General features: G+C 45.7%; 1 protein-coding gene across 1 annotated transcript; it reads right to left on the bottom strand.

The window, feature by feature from the left end:
* Window positions 1–1,631: 1,631 nt before the first annotated feature.
* ankrd24 (ankyrin repeat domain 24) lies at window positions 1,632–15,191 on the bottom strand. The gene is made up of 23 exons (XM_034531223.1): window positions 15,090–15,191; window positions 14,832–14,900; window positions 12,827–12,957; window positions 12,217–12,305; window positions 12,071–12,135; window positions 11,866–11,923; window positions 11,576–11,646; window positions 11,307–11,413; window positions 10,331–10,503; window positions 9,745–9,761; window positions 9,402–9,494; window positions 8,956–9,066; window positions 8,751–8,870; window positions 8,508–8,637; window positions 8,200–8,378; window positions 6,415–6,578; window positions 4,938–5,713; window positions 4,532–4,848; window positions 3,712–3,933; window positions 2,434–2,610; window positions 2,180–2,353; window positions 1,976–2,041; window positions 1,632–1,803 (listed from the first exon to the last, which is right to left on the bottom strand). The coding sequence occupies exons 2-23, from the start codon at window positions 14,865–14,867 to the stop codon at window positions 1,735–1,737; spliced, it is 3,345 nt and encodes a 1,114-aa protein (XP_034387114.1). The 5' UTR covers window positions 14,868–14,900; window positions 15,090–15,191; the 3' UTR covers window positions 1,632–1,734.
* Window positions 15,192–15,305: the final 114 nt, after the last annotated feature.

Below are 15,305 nucleotides of genomic sequence, written 5' to 3'. Positions count from 1 at the left end.
GAAACGTCTGTTTCACTGGAACGTAAAGACTATTTACCCGACGGCACAATGGAAACACACAGAGCATGAGTCAGCGCTGGATTTATGAAGGATATGCTTCTGCCTTTTTGTTTTGTTTCTCCGTGATAATCGTGTCACCAAATCCCATTAGAAAGAAAATGTAATGATACTATCTTCATATAGACAGTCAAGTGGACATATAATACATTATCTTGAAAGTGTTATCACATTTACCATAGATATCAGTCATTTGTGTTTGTAAGGACTCTTCATAATTTGTTAAAGACATGCTCGTTGTGTAACATTATTATCCGATTATTGGTTGGATTTCAAGTTTGTATCACGCTCTGGGTTTAAAACTGCATACAAGTATATCCACGCCTGTACTTCTACAGACCCTCCAACTTCAGTGCCTTATTAACTACAGAGACAGGCATTCGTGTCAGAGTGTATATGATGCAAAAAACTAGTTTTCTTGCCATGCCAATGAATGGCTGAACCAACTCCAGGATGATCAAGCTCTTATACTTGTGAACAGTCGTGTGAGACCCTCTGGTTTTGGGCTACATGTTTAATACCGTCTTATTGTGTCACAACTGCTGTCACGACTGCTGTCTCTTATGCATTTTATTTTTTCATAACTTCTCGTTATTAGACGTGAGCCAGAAAACGGTGATTGATATAAAAGTAAAGGGGGTTTGGACTTGAAATTAAATCCTTTATTTGTCAGAAAATTTGTATCAATTGTCCCAACCCCACATCTGTGTCTTTACTTGTCGATGACCTGCTTGTGTATTTCTGCTCCTCCACAGTAAGCCTTGCCAATCTAATACTTTAAAATCTCACTCGAGGTGGCGTCACATTCTTTTTGCATCTCTCTCCGTGTCATTAGCAACATATCTTTAAGGCCCTTCTTCTTGGCTGCAGCCTCACGAATGCACAGAGACGAGGCGAGCCACGAGGCTTTTGGTGAGGTCCAAATGATTAATGTGATTATTTCAGATCTCCCCTTTTGCTTTCTCAGGAATTTCTTGGATCTGTTCTTTGATTAATGGCTTTTTGTCAATAAAACTAATTGAAAAGAGGGAACCATTCAATCCATGCTAGTTCGTCATTTGTGAGTAGTCATATCTGCCAGCTAATGTAGCAGCTCCACAGTAAAGCCCGGCTGTCCCAGCTGTCCATGCACACGTTGCCCCAGCCGAATTAAGACTCCAGATTTCCATCACCCCAAAATAGATGCGAGGGACAGTGTAGAAGCTGTTGCTTTGGAAACCAATTGTTTGCTCAATCTACAGTATCTGTGCATGCAAGCGAGGTACAAAGAACATGATCAACAGCATAGTGATTTATTTTTATTTTTTTATTATAATAATAGTGTACAAAATCAAAAGGCTTCTCACAATCAATACATATCTTCTACATTCTACGCTCTCTACTCACATTCATTGTCTGCTACCACACACCCCTGACTTATAGGCTGCTGTCATTTAACTTATCCAGCCATGAAGGCACTCCACAGTTCCATTTGTTCCACTGGTTGCTGATCAGTCGAGCCTTGCGGCTGTTGTTTAGGTTACTGTATTGTACACATGCAGCTGTGTCTGAACACAGATCAGTTGTATTTGGCTTCCCAGAAGGTTTCTGTGATGCTGGTGCCCACAGGTTGCTCAGCTGGAGCTGCTACATGCCGACCTCCCAAGGGACTGGAGGTGGGCCGAGACGTTATGAGGCTCAGTGTCCCTGCTGTGACATCCTCAGGATTTGGAGTAGCAGACCCTGCACCTCTTCATCCATTCGGCCCTGCTGGGCAACACACACACAAGTGTGAGAAAAGGAAGATCCTACATTGTATTGCACATTGGTGAGAGAGGGCAAGTAGGGGGGCTAACACGACCACTGAAAAGAGTTGCCACCCCCACTATGGCGAGCAGTCATCAAGACACCAATCCTGCCGACTAGGCGTTCAACTCACCTGTACAGCTGCTAGTAAATGCGTACGGTACACAGTCACCACCTGTTTGTGCTTTCTCTCCCAATCCTGCAAAAAAAAAGGTCACAGAAAATGTTTTTGTCCCGTGAAGACTTAAGTGTCTGTTCTGTTGTTTTTATAGATGGTGCTCGATATATTCTGAAGAAGGCAGACTCCACACATCCCTCACGTCAGCGCGCTCCTCACCTGGAGCTGCTGGGTGAGTATTGCGATCCTATTCTGCAGCGCCACCTGCTGCCCGGGGTTACCATGATGCGTAGATGAGGAGGAGGAGGAGGAGTAGGAGGTGATGCCCAGAGGAGGTGACAGAGCTCCCAGGGCCTCCTTCAACCGAAACATCTCCTTGGACAGCTCTGTTATCTGCACAAAGAAAGAGGCATAAGCGTGGCCACTTCAAAAAGGGGCTTTAACAGCAGTTGTTTGGCCAGTTGAACTCTCACCTTGCGGTCCTTCTCTTTGACCAGGCCCTGGGATTCCTGGATGCCCTTGTGGAGCTCCTGGATGTGGCTGGATTGGGCCTGGAGGTCGGCTAGCTGCTGCTGCACCGTGGCCAGCTGGGACTCGGCGACCTGCCGCTCACTCTTGTTAAACAGAGCCTCCCTCTGCACCTGGAAGACCTAGACCAGCAAAACCACCAGTGGCACCATGTCACTTCAGCAAGGCTGATCCAGGAGCACTGGAGTTTGGTATTTAAAAAGGGGAATTACAGTTGCTGCCGTAATTAATACCTCTCATAATGACATATATACATATACTTGCAGAAAACAAAAGACCTCAAGGAAATAGACCTGTATGTTGTGTTCACCTGTGCCCGTGGTAGAAAAGCTTCTTTGTCTTTAACATTTACATCGTAAACATCTCGTGCTATACCTTGTTTTGTGTCCTGGAACATACCCTCTTTTTCCGGTTTTCATCTTGAGTCAAAATTAAACATATTTTTCCTCAACATCATTATTCCCCCAAACCACTTTTGTCTGAGTTTTTACTCAAAGGAATTTCCAGTTTCCCATGGTAACGTCTTTCTCTTTGATCTTCGTACACCCACACGCCAGAGTGCACGTAAATACAATAAACCAAGCTACAGTAAATATATACACATTAGCTGTGGTTGCTTTGTTTCAGGGAAGTGTGACTTTGTGACAATACTTCCTCAATTATCAGCACACATGTACTTCCCAGTGTGTGTGTGTGTAAGCACCTACCAACACTAAATCCTATTGTATTATTGTTACAAACAGCAGTTTTTGTGATTGAATCCAACCTACTTTTGGCAAGACTCCATTTATGAAGTGCATACAAGCTGCTTTAATGTATTTCTCCAAGTGAAAATGTGGTCCCTTATTAACCTTAGTGTTTGACAACTTGAGTCGGAGAGTCAATTACCCAGTTTACAAAGTAAGAGTTTTTATTGAAACGACTTTATGGCGTGTCATTAGTAGCCCATACTGTCCGGACAACACCCCCTAATTGCTTCAGTAGGCACATATACAGAAGGATCAATGAAACAGAGGGTCGTACTGAATAGAGAAAATAATACGCATATCAATAATGTAGAGGCAGGAAAAAGGCCTTCATGGAACACAGCTCACTTTGTGGCGGACACAATAACATCTAAAGTGGCTTGAGATTGAACAAGGCACACACACACACACACACACACATGCATACATACACACACACACACACTCACACAGGCATACATACACACACACACACACCTCAGTGCAGGTCTTCTCGTGTTTGCGAGTGAGATCGTTGAAACGGGCGGCGACGCCGTTGATCTCCGCCTGCAGAGAGAGCCGCAGGGCTTCGTGGTCCTCTTTGGAGATCAGACCCTGTTCTGCAGCCTGCTGGGACTTCAGCTCCCTCAGCTCCATCTCCTTCTCGAGAAGAGCCTCCTGGGCTGCTGCTGCACTGCCCTCACTGGCCTGTAGGGAGTGCTGGAGCTCTGCCTAAGAGGCAGGACGCACACAGGTTACCTGATTCATTCTCATGTACAGGACCAGGAACATACTTAGAAAGTCAGTGCGAAATACTCTTATGGCTAAAGTTAAATAAATCATGTCACAACCCGTTGGATTACCAGAAATATACATGCTATGCTCTGAACCCTGTTTGGATTAGATCCTTCTAGTTCTACACTGTGTCCTTGTTAAACACAATAGAAACCGCTAAAACAGTAACTAACAAATAAGATGCTTTAACTTTTTGTGTCACTTTCAAAAACCTTGTTCTAAACAGTGAATTACTTAATTTGTGAAAACTGTGACCGTGACTTTTAACTGGTTGTGAAATAGTCTCAGACTGGTGCTCGGAAATATTCCCACTTTCGTCCACAAGGACCGCCAAAAACAACACAAATTGAAAGTTCCGTGTAGTAGCTTTAAAATAGTATTTTGACACATTTTGCCTTTAATAAATGACTGCCATATTACGATTTTGTTATACCTTGTACGCCTGCATAGCCCCACTATTTCTAAATCATTTTGGCTGAACTGCATCTGTGTCATCATCACATTAGTTGTGATTCCTGCTGACCTTGGCTTTCTCGTGCTCCTCTTTGGGTATGGCATCCTGCATGGCTTGCAGTGTGGCCTCTAGTCCGGCAGCCTGCTCCTCAGCCTGACCACGAAGGGTCTTCTCCTCTTGGAGCTCTTGCAGAGTCAGAGCTAGCTGCTCTGATACGGCAGACAGCGCCTCCCTATGTTTTGAGAAGGGCACTGCGTCTTTCAGCTGCAGGGCGTCCTGTGCCCGGCACTCCCGCTCAGCACACAGACAGTCCAGAGCCTGGGCTGCTTCCTGCCTTGCGACCTCCAGCTCTTCTCTCACTGCTGACATGGTGCGTCTGGAGTGCTCTGATTGGATGATCGTTCACAAAATGGAGAGATAAGTCAATAATTGTGCATTTTACTTTGCTTAAAGTAGAATAAACTACACAGCACACCTGATATGCCCGAGGGCACTGAGCTCTCTGAATGCTCCTCCTCTTCTTCCTCGTCCTCCTCTTCATCCTCTCCGCGTGGAGGAGGCCGGAGTCTCTCCAGATCCAGGAGTGCATTGTTGAGCCTTCTAGCCACGTCCACCCTCTCCCTGGCCAGCTGCTCACACTGAAGCCCCAGAGTCACCTGCACCTCCTCCAACTCCGAGCGGGGCACGCACTTTCTCAGCTCGTCCTCCAGCTCTCCCAAACGCTCCTGTAGACGACGGACCTGATCTCCATCTCCTGCTGCTCCTCCATCTTTCCCCGATGTCCTGCCCTCTGCCAGGGCTGCCTCCAACTCAGCAACTTTGTGACGGAGGCACTTCACTGCCTTTTCACCCTCGCCGTCTTTCTCCCCTTCTTCTTTCGTGGACTCTCTCTGGGACGGAGCAGCACGGAGTTCCTCTACTTTCTCCGTCAGCTGTTTGATTGTGTCACTGTCCCGGCTGCTCTGACCGCCTGCTTGGGCCAGTCTCTTAGCTAGCTCCTCCTCTAGCTCTGTCACCCTCGCTCTCAGCTGCTGCGGCTCATGGTTCGGACCCTCCTCCGCAGCCCCAGCACCTGCTGCGGCAGTATCCCCTTCGCCACACTCCACAGAGAGAACCCCGAGGCGCATCTGCTCTTTCAACTCCTTCAGCTCAGACTGGGAGGAGGCCAACTGCTCCTTCAGCCCTCGCAGCTTCTTCTTAAGAGCCTCCACGCTCTCTGCATCTGCACCTCCTCCTTGAGACTTCTCATCACTGCAGAACAAGACAAAGAATGTTAATCTTTACTGCACAAACTCAAACAATAAAAACACGTCTAACATCACAGCATAAACCCATGCTGGGGGCTATTGCCAGTACTGATCGACATGTAAATCTACTGGCTTAATCGTTGAATGAAATGGCAATCACAATTTCACAAAGCAGACAAACGCTTGATTTGTCTGATGAACAGTTAAAAAAAAAAATCAAAGGATAGTCAATTTCAACAGATAAAGACAGAAAACTATCAAATGCTCCCATTTGAGAAGTCGAAACAAACAAGTTGTTGGTCTTTTTGCTTGACAAATGATTTATTGATTACCCAGCTAATCATTTAACCATTAATCTACATCGTACAGAATATAACTGTATTATTGAAGTGTACAACTGCAACCTGATGATACAAATACACATATATTCCTCAGTAGGAGGTCCAGATACCATCAAATAAATTATGTCATGAGTGCACCTTTTGCCCCTAGGCCTCCTCAGCCTACAGTACGCTGCAGGTAAGATCTAAATGCTCAGCACTTTTTGTCACAAAAACAACCTCAAAAGATAGTGTTGAGACTTTAGAAATGACATCAGCAAAAGTGAGAACATCTCAGAATAAATGTCCTGATCTGATATTCTAGAGCTCTAGCAGATGTGTTCTGTGATGGCCACCGAAGTGTGTATGAATTAATCGATCATACCAGTCTTCTGCCACGCTGGAGGCCTCGTCTGAAGCCTGGGCCTGAGAGAGGCGCTCCTGAAGGACTTCAAACTCCTTCCTCAGGGTCTCATACTGGACAATGGGGACAAAGTCCGAGCTGGAGCTCTGCATGTCTGTGTCGTCCTTCTCAAACATCTCCAGCATCTGTGCACCACACAGGAGGACATTATAGAAAGGTATAGAGGTTGTCACCTTTCAGTAACTGTTCATCAGTCAATGTTGAGATATGTTCCGTAAGCTAAGAATCATTTACATGAAGTGCCCTGAGAGTACACATTTTAGTAAAGCCGGTGATGTTAGGCTTGTAAGTCGGTGAGCATCATCGACTGCAGGCCCTCGTTACCTAAAAGAGTACTCCAGGGATTTAGTATTGTACTTGAGATATAAAAAATAATACAAATCTTCTAATGCAGCAGCATACTTTATATCCTATTTATAAATATGGGTTTCTGTCATAAATGCATAAATCATTTATAAATTGAAGGCCATGCAGACATAAGCCTGGTTACATCACTTCAAGTTATTTTCTCACACCTGACAAAAGCTCTTCCAGAGCCACATAAGACATTTGTGACCTTTATGTGTAGAACTGCTCTTTAATTAACTTAATAAAATATGAGGTATGGAATCCCTTCACCATTTAAATCACAGCAGGAGGTTTTGGTTCTAGTTTAATCGTTCTCTTTGCGCTCATATCAGACCTCAGATTTCCCACTTTCCTATCTGGCTCTTTTTCACACAGCAGGACAAAACTGAAGATCTTGGCCTAGATCGTTTCTACACACACACACACACACACACACACACACGCACGCACACACACACACTTCAAACACACGTCTGCGCTTCAACCAGCATGACCCAGTTAGTAAAGGATGTCTACAAACTGGCCCCCATGTCTGCATCCGATGCTGCTCTCTTCTATTTTTACCTGTATGGACACAACTGCCTCACTGCACGAGTGCGGTGTCATGAAGTTAAAGTGGTCATGACTAATGTTAGAGTCAGGGGCAGCAGCAGGGGGAAGCACTTAATAATCACTTCCCTATCAAGGTTTCTTCTTTAAAGATGCCTGGGACTGTGTGTGTGTGTGTGTCTGTCTGTCTGTCTGTCTGTGTGTGTGTGTGTGTGTGTGTGTGTGTCTGTGTGTGTGTATCTGTATGTCTGTCTGTCTGTGTGTCTGTGTGTGTGTATCTGTATGTCTGTCTGTGTGTGTGTCTGTGTGTGTGTGTATCTGTATGTCTGTCTGTCTGTCTGTGTGTCTGTGTGTGTGTATCTGTATGTCTGTCTGTGTGTGTATCTGTATGTCTGTCTGTGTGTGTGTGTGTATCGGTCTGTCTGTGTGTGTCTGTCTGTCTGTGTGTGTGTGTGTGTATCTGTATGTCTGTCTGTCTGTGTGTGTGTGTGTGTCTATCTGTATGTCTGTCTGTCTGTCTTTCTGTGTGTCTGTGTGTGTGTATCTGTATGTCTGCCTGTGTGTGTGTCTGTGTGTGTGTGTGCGTGTGTATCTGTCTGTCTGTCTGTCTGTGTGTCTGTGTGTGTGTGTATCTGTCTGTCTGTCTGTCTGTCTGTGTGTGTGTGTGTGTGTGTGTGTGTGTGTGTATGTGTGTGTGTGTGTGTGTGTGTCTGTCTATTAGCTGAAGAAAAATCTTGTTTCTTTTTTTTTAAAAGGGAGATTATTTTTGTGGGCTTTTAAGTGGGGCATATGCGTGATTGGTTGTATGTGCGTTCATACGTGTGCAATTTGTACTCTCTGTGCCCTCACCTGCACTTTGAGAGCTAGCTCAGAGTTTTGTGAGGCAAGTTCCTCTATTTGTTTGCGCAGCTCAGCAACAGCCCCTGGGTCTCCGGGGAGAGGGGAGGGGTTGGCCGAGTCTGCGTCTCCTCGAGAAGTGGCCTCATCCTGAGCAGGGGAGGCTCTGGAGCGCTTGGAGAGCAGCTTCTCTAGAGGGAACGTTAAAGAGAACCAACAACAATAATCAATCCGTGTACTTCCTAATGGGATACACACAGGAATGCCCATAAGGAAAGGGAAGTACATGCAGGTTCTGGGAAGTACATGTAAACACATACCTGGGAAGTCAAACATTTCATCCATGTCCTCAGAGTCACTGGCCCCAATGCCATGGCCTCCCTTCAGCTCATCAAGCAGCTTGTCTCTCTCTGCCTCAGTCTCCCTTAGACGCTGCTTCAGCTGGGACAACTAGAGTGCAGACACACATGTACAAATAGTGGTTATATTAACAAGCTACCCTCAGTCTACACAAATACAGTTGTTTCTCTGATACAGATGGGTCCAGAGGGTGTGTGTAGTACCTCCTCCAAGGCAGAGAGGGCGCTCTGTTGCTGCAGCTCAAAGGCCTTGATCTTCTGGAGCAGACGGCCTCTCTCCAGACGCAGTCGTCGAATCTCCTCAAACACCTCTTCGTCCTCCGCCTTACACAGACAACCACAAGAAATGTGAACGCGGATAAAGTCTGCGTTTCATGTTACATGAAACATGAAAATCCACACTGCTAACCTGGGCTGATTGCTGTGTTTCTGTAGGCCGGGGAGATGGAGAAGGAGATTGGGGCTCAGGGGACCGGGCAGGTGGAGCAGGACTCCGCGGCTGTGGAGAAGGTGGCAAACCCTGGATCTTTGTGATGGGAAACAGAATAAAATGAATCTTTGGATTTCATCAACAACATAAGACTCTTGAGTTAATCTCTCGATAAGCAATATTGTACTACAGAGATATTGAAGGGATTATTCAAAACTAGCACCTATTATTGACACGTGTTTGCTAGTATATGTCAACATTGTTTATTTTTAAAAGGGTGCTAACTGACGTCAAAGGTGAATGTATTACATATATACACACTTACAATACCGTGAGGCTAGCCTCTACTTCTTTTGGGGGGGGGGGGGGGGGGGGGGGGGGAGAGAACAAGTGTTTTCCATCAAATGAGATGTTTCTCACAGTACCTGGAGAGGCGAGCGGGGCGGCGGAGGAGCTTTCCGTTTGCGGGGCGTAGTGCCCCCTTGCATTGATGAGGCGCCCGAGGGGACTTGGGTGGGCTGCGTGGGGGTGGAAGGGTTGATCACATACAAGCAGAGGTCAAGCTCAGCAAAAAAAAAAAAAAAAAAACTGGGAAAACCGAGGAAACCAAGAGAAGACAAAGAGAAGCGAAGGCCAACGAAAACAAAAGCGGCACGCACACAAGAAAATGACCTCATATTGGAAAACATGCACAATATGATGGGCCCAAGTGGGCCATGATGTCATTTGATGGAGGGAGTGATCAAACACGCAGCTGTGCAACATTACCTCTTCGCCCTCAGGAGCTTTGCACGCGGAGGGAAAGAAACACACAGCGAGATACTTCAACCTCAGAAGCAATCAGCCAACAGCTCGAGGCACATCTGAATATGTGCACATACACAAGTCACACAGACTCCCACCCCCTGTCTCTTTTCTAACGTGTAGTTTGTGTTAGTATCATCCATGTCTCGTGTAGCAAATCCACCAAAATGTCCAATTATAGAATAAAACTAATGCGGTCTAATGATCTCCTTCATCTGCTTTTCAAACCAGCCACACATCTGTTTTCCATATGCCAGCAATGTCTTTGTTGGGACATAAAAGCGGGAAATGCTTTTCGCTTTTCTCTCTCTCTCTTTTTAAATCCCACCCATCTGTCCTCCTGATCCACTTCCTCCTCCTACAGTTTCCCTGGAGGAGCAGAGTCACAGCCACAAACTGGATCTGATGATCTGTTCGATGTTGCTGCCACTTCATTCTTTTTTCACGATAATATGATCATAAAAGAGAGTGAACCCATCAAACGAGCCATTGTGAGACCTACATCCTTACATCTCCAGGTGACAAAAAGACCCCAGGCCTCATACTGTACCTGGCGGCACTCCGTCCTGCAGCATTTGCGTGACGCGCTGGTTGCCCGTTGTTACGCTGTAGTCGGTAGCTTTGTGTCCGAGGGCGTCAGCCAGCTGCGTGTCGGCCCCGCCTCTCAGCAGAGCTTCTACGGTCTCGTCGCCGTCGCTCTCACACGCCAGCATCAGCGCAGACCTGGGATTCCAAAACGAAACGTCTCCGTAAACTAGTAAACTAACGATGCCAGCAAATTGTATACATCAATTTTAGACCCATAGGCCATTCGGAACTGATAAATCATCAGCTTATGTGTTATTAGTAACACTTAAACCCGCTGAACTCTATTTTCAATTTGGTCGAGGATTCAAGAGATACCAGGAGGAATTGTGATTCGGGAGGAATTGCAGGAAAAGGGCATTTAATTTTTTTTCCCCATTAGATAATAATGTGGCCTGAACAAATGTCTCTAATAATCCTCTCCAAGCAGATATCCAAAGCTAAACTGAAAGCTCTTGGTCCCTGCTCGAGGTCTTGACCCTCATCCTTGCAAATCCACCCCAAGCTCTGGAGACTTCTATGGGAATCCATCCTGTAGCCTGACCCAGACAACCCCACTGCTGTGAGAATAATCCTGCAGAGGGTTTTTTTTGGGTTCTGGCCCCACTAAGAAGGCTGTTTCGTGCCGCAGTCGGTCTCAGCAGGCCGTCATTCCATCTGTCAAAGCTTCAGCAGCAGCTACCAGAGAGCAATCCAGATCCAATCGTCCCTCTTGCCTCATCAAACCCCAGAGGGGCATGGAAGAGAGTGGTCGTCCCGCAACCACAAGGTAGCCGGTTCGATCCCCGCTCTCCCCCATAGTTGCATGTTGAAGTGTCCTTGAGCAAGACACTGAACCTCCAGTTGTTTCCCAGGCGCTTCACTGCAGCCAACTGCTCCTTAATAATTAAGGACGGGTTATATTATTATTATTATTATTATTATTATTAACGGTCCAGTACCTTCCCTGGTTGTCTTGTATATTTGCATTGGCACCTCGACCCAACAGAAAGACACACAGCTCTACTCTGCTCATCTGAGCCGCTAAGATCAAAGGGGTCGCCCCGTCCTGACAGAGAGAGAGAGATACACACGATTATTCAAACATAATGCAGCAGCAACACATTTTATTTTTGAGTAAATAAAAAGTTATTACTGATTAGCATTTATTTATTCATCTCACATAACAAAAAAGGCAGGCCAAACGTTGTAATCAAACCCTTCAACCTACCCCATCCTGGACATCCAGACTGGCTTTAAAGTCCCAGAGGGTCTCACAGCAGGACAAGCAGCCGCTGACGGCTGCAGGAAATAATCACAATTATGGTCAATATCAGATGTTTACATACAGTAACGTACCGGCCTTCGAGAAATTAAATCTTAGAGCACGACTCTGTTCTTTTACACCTGCTTACTTGTAATACTTAAAACATGTCGGATGGGATCTATGAGAGGTATTTGTTGTATGTAAAGTGATTGTTTTGTAACTAAACTGTCATATTGTAGTTCTGTAACTGGTACCTGCATGATGAAGCGGTGTCCTCCCAATGTTGTCGGTGCAGTCCACTGCTAATCTCTCCTGTCGAATAGAAAGAAAGAAAATAGCAATAAGCAGTAAAAGACAAACCATCTGTAATCAGTGCCGTCTTAAAATTCGTGCTTGCATTATTCCATTTGATAGTTTACAGTATTCGTCGGTTAACCCGACACACATTCTGGGTTTTACCTGTAAGAGCCTCTTCAAACACTCCGATTGGCCGCTTTTGGCTGCGAGGTGAAGCGCGCTGAAGCCTGCGACCGGTTATGAAACAGACATTTATAAATAATTCATGACAATTCACGAGATAAAACTTGTATTTGATAGTACCCCACCAGCGCCATCAGTGACGTTGACGTCTGCTCCGTGAGAGATGACGACCTCCAGACAGTCCAGCCGGCCTCGGGAAGCACAGAGGTGGAACCTGCCAGAAGGACAAAGGGAAATAGATAAATATATATATATATATATATATATATATATATATATATATATATATATATATATATATATATTTATATATACATATTTATGTCATAAGTATGTTTAGAGATGAGAAATGAGAATCGCTTTCCATTTCAAATTCCAAGTGCCGATTCCACTTTAGTTTTAGTGCAAGAGAAAGTAGGCAATACATCTTCACCGTTTACCAAAAGAAGAACCAAGGGGGAAAACATATAAAGGATTTGATTAATAAGCAGAATTCATAGTGGAATGAATGCAAAGCTTTCAGTGCCCACACTAAACACCCTACTGGTAGCTTTTTCCAAGGGAAATTACTTTGCTGCTGCACTAGAAATGGTGTGTTTTTCTCATTGCCAGGAGCAACAACAGCAGTTATTAAACATAACCACGACACTAATGAGTGGAACTCAAAAGGAACATAAGCGTACGGGATTCACTTCTAATACATTAAAAAGGTAAACACCAGGTGCCCCGACTTACGCTGACTTGCCCTCGGCATCCAGTTTGGTGGGACAGAGGCCTTTTTTGACGATGAGAGCGGAGACTCTGTCGGGCTCATTCTGCTCCACAGCCTGCAGGAGCCTCTCATCACTCTTGCTCCAGTCCTGACTCTGAGGGGGGACCAAGCCAGAGAACAGGTCACCACCCAACGGAAACTGATACCACACTGCATATCTCATGGCAAACAAAACAATAGACGACTGGGCAGCCGAAAATAAACATGCAATTAGAATGATGCCCAGAAATACCAGTTTTATAAGTAACAACACGCTACTTTTAAGACAGAACTACTACAAAATAAAGGGATATTTCCTTTCCCATCCGTGTGATTAGTGGATAGAGAGAGAGGGGATACCTACTGGCAGTGGCAGCAGGCTGAAACAAGGACAGAACCGCTTCATCAGACTAAAAACAGGCTGCTGAGGATCCATACTGTTTAGCAGGGCTTCACACACACACACACATACACATGCACACACAGCTAAATACAGCTACAGAGTACCAAGCCACCGCTGTGTGTCCTGCCTGACAATACACACTGTCGCCGGACTACACAACACAGGTGCATTCGATACTGCAGAGAACTCTGCCGCCCATAACTTTTCTCCCAGATACCCTTCAGAGGTCACAGCAACGTCATAAATCTACATACCGGAGAATTAATGCAATCCTCAAAATCCCACCTGCAATGAAATTGAATAGCTGCAACACAAAAACTCTGACACACACACACACACAGTATCACTGCTATATGCTGCTCCCTGTCCGCATCCAAAACACTGTACCATCATCCAGCCTGAGCTGCTAGCAGGCACATTGCCGGTCTGTCCACTGCACCTCACACACTGCCACCTCCTTCCTTTCCTCACTGTCCTCCTTTCACTAACCTAATAATTACTCTGCAGCCTACTTCTCTGTATCGAGAGTCCTCCTTCTCTCCATTACTTTTTTTTTCTGTCAGGTCCTGCACGGTATACCCCCCTGGTAGCGTCGCACTGGAGAGCTGTTTCTCTGCAATTACAGAGCAGGGCCTGCGTGATGTGAGGACTCAGCAAAAAGAGGAGAAACAAGCCGGCTCTCTTCTGCCAAGTTTGGATGGTCATTTACGTGGCAGAGGGCACAAAACCAGGCAGACAAACAATTGGAAATCTAGTCTCTTAGGCTATGGAGGGTACATGTCTCTCAGGCCACGGGGAGGTTTGTTTGTGAGGAGATATCTTCTTAACTACACTGAGTGGCTATAAAGTGGAACTACTCATCCAAAGGGATCATCCTTGTCACCATTGTGGTGGTAATCACTAACACAAACAGGGGGGTAGAGTCTCTCCATAAGGCAACGGACACTAACAGGCTGTAATGGTGCTAAAAGGACCAGATCCAAATAATAAGACCACATTGTAGAGCCAGCGGTTGCTCGGCCTCTAACAGTGCCCCAGTGCTTCAAGGTCACTGAACCCCCCCAGTGTGTCATCTCGCCACAAGGAGCAGGCCATGGAAGTAGAATCCTAAAAATAAAGTACATTAGGGAACAAAAATTGCACATTACGAAACCCCTATTAGAGTAGTTATCATTAGAGTAACACAGGGATGACAGCAGGAAAGTGGGGTTCCTATGTGTGTGTGTGTGTGCGCGCACACAAGTGAATAATTGAAGGCTACTTGAGATCTCTGGTTATGGCAGCAGTCTGCCCTGCCCTGCTCTCCTGCTGCTGCTCAGTGACACTGAATCCTAGTGCCCCCCCCCATTCTCTCGCGCACACACGCACACACACACACACACACACACACACACACACACACACACACACACACACAAAGAAGCAACCTGGGATCTATATGAATGATCGGGAGCAGGTGAACGCTGTCATGTTAGGTTAAAACACATGTTGTTGTTATATCTCTAAATGGATTGTAGCAAACAGGTGTGCTACTTTTAAATACATCCAACTATAACGCTCCACATGGGCCAACAGATGTCTCTTACCTCAGTCTTTTTAAACTTTGCCTTCAGACTCTTCATAATGGTTTGATGGCCTCTGTCTCAACAGTAATGCTGCAATAAACAAGGCACAGAAACAGAGTGTTATTGTTATAAGTGGTTTAAATTGATTTATCCATCACAGTCATCAACAGTTGTCCCAGCTCTACATTGCTACATGATGGTGCTCCAACATTTTAGGAATATATACTCTATTATAACCCTAATGCAGGTAATGTTGTCAACACACGTGAATAAACTGACCTGCAAATCTTGGTGAGGACAGTCCAGCTCCAGGTGAGTTTTGTGTCTGTCCCATCAGCGGCGCTCAGCAACACACCGTCGTCACTGCTGCCTGGCGGACGGGCACCCGCCCCAATCGTAAATCAACCAATCGGCATTGCGGAAAACACCGGATCAACGTTTGATTGGCGATAATGGACGATATGTCCTGTCGCGTGCAGCACAGCCAGCACAACG

The sequence above is a fragment of the Cyclopterus lumpus genome, chromosome 4 (genome assembly GCF_009769545.1).
Source record: "Cyclopterus lumpus isolate fCycLum1 chromosome 4, fCycLum1.pri, whole genome shotgun sequence".
NCBI classification, from domain to species: domain Eukaryota; kingdom Metazoa; phylum Chordata; class Actinopteri; order Perciformes; family Cyclopteridae; genus Cyclopterus; species Cyclopterus lumpus.
This window is presented reverse-complemented; position numbering and strand designations above follow the sequence as displayed.

Excerpts from the sequence above, each read along its gene's own strand:
- ankrd24 (XM_034531223.1), bottom strand. The coding sequence starts at position 14,867 with ATGAAGAGTCTGAAGGCAAAGTTTAAAAAGACTGAG. Across the intron at positions 10,504-11,306 it reads ATACAAGACAACCAGGGAAG|GTCTGCGCTGATGCTGGCGT; the intron begins GTACTGGACCGT and ends TTGGAATCCCAG. Across the intron at positions 8,638-8,750 it reads CCCTCTCTGCCTTGGAGGAG|TTGTCCCAGCTGAAGCAGCG; the intron begins GTACTACACACA and ends TCTGCACTCTAG.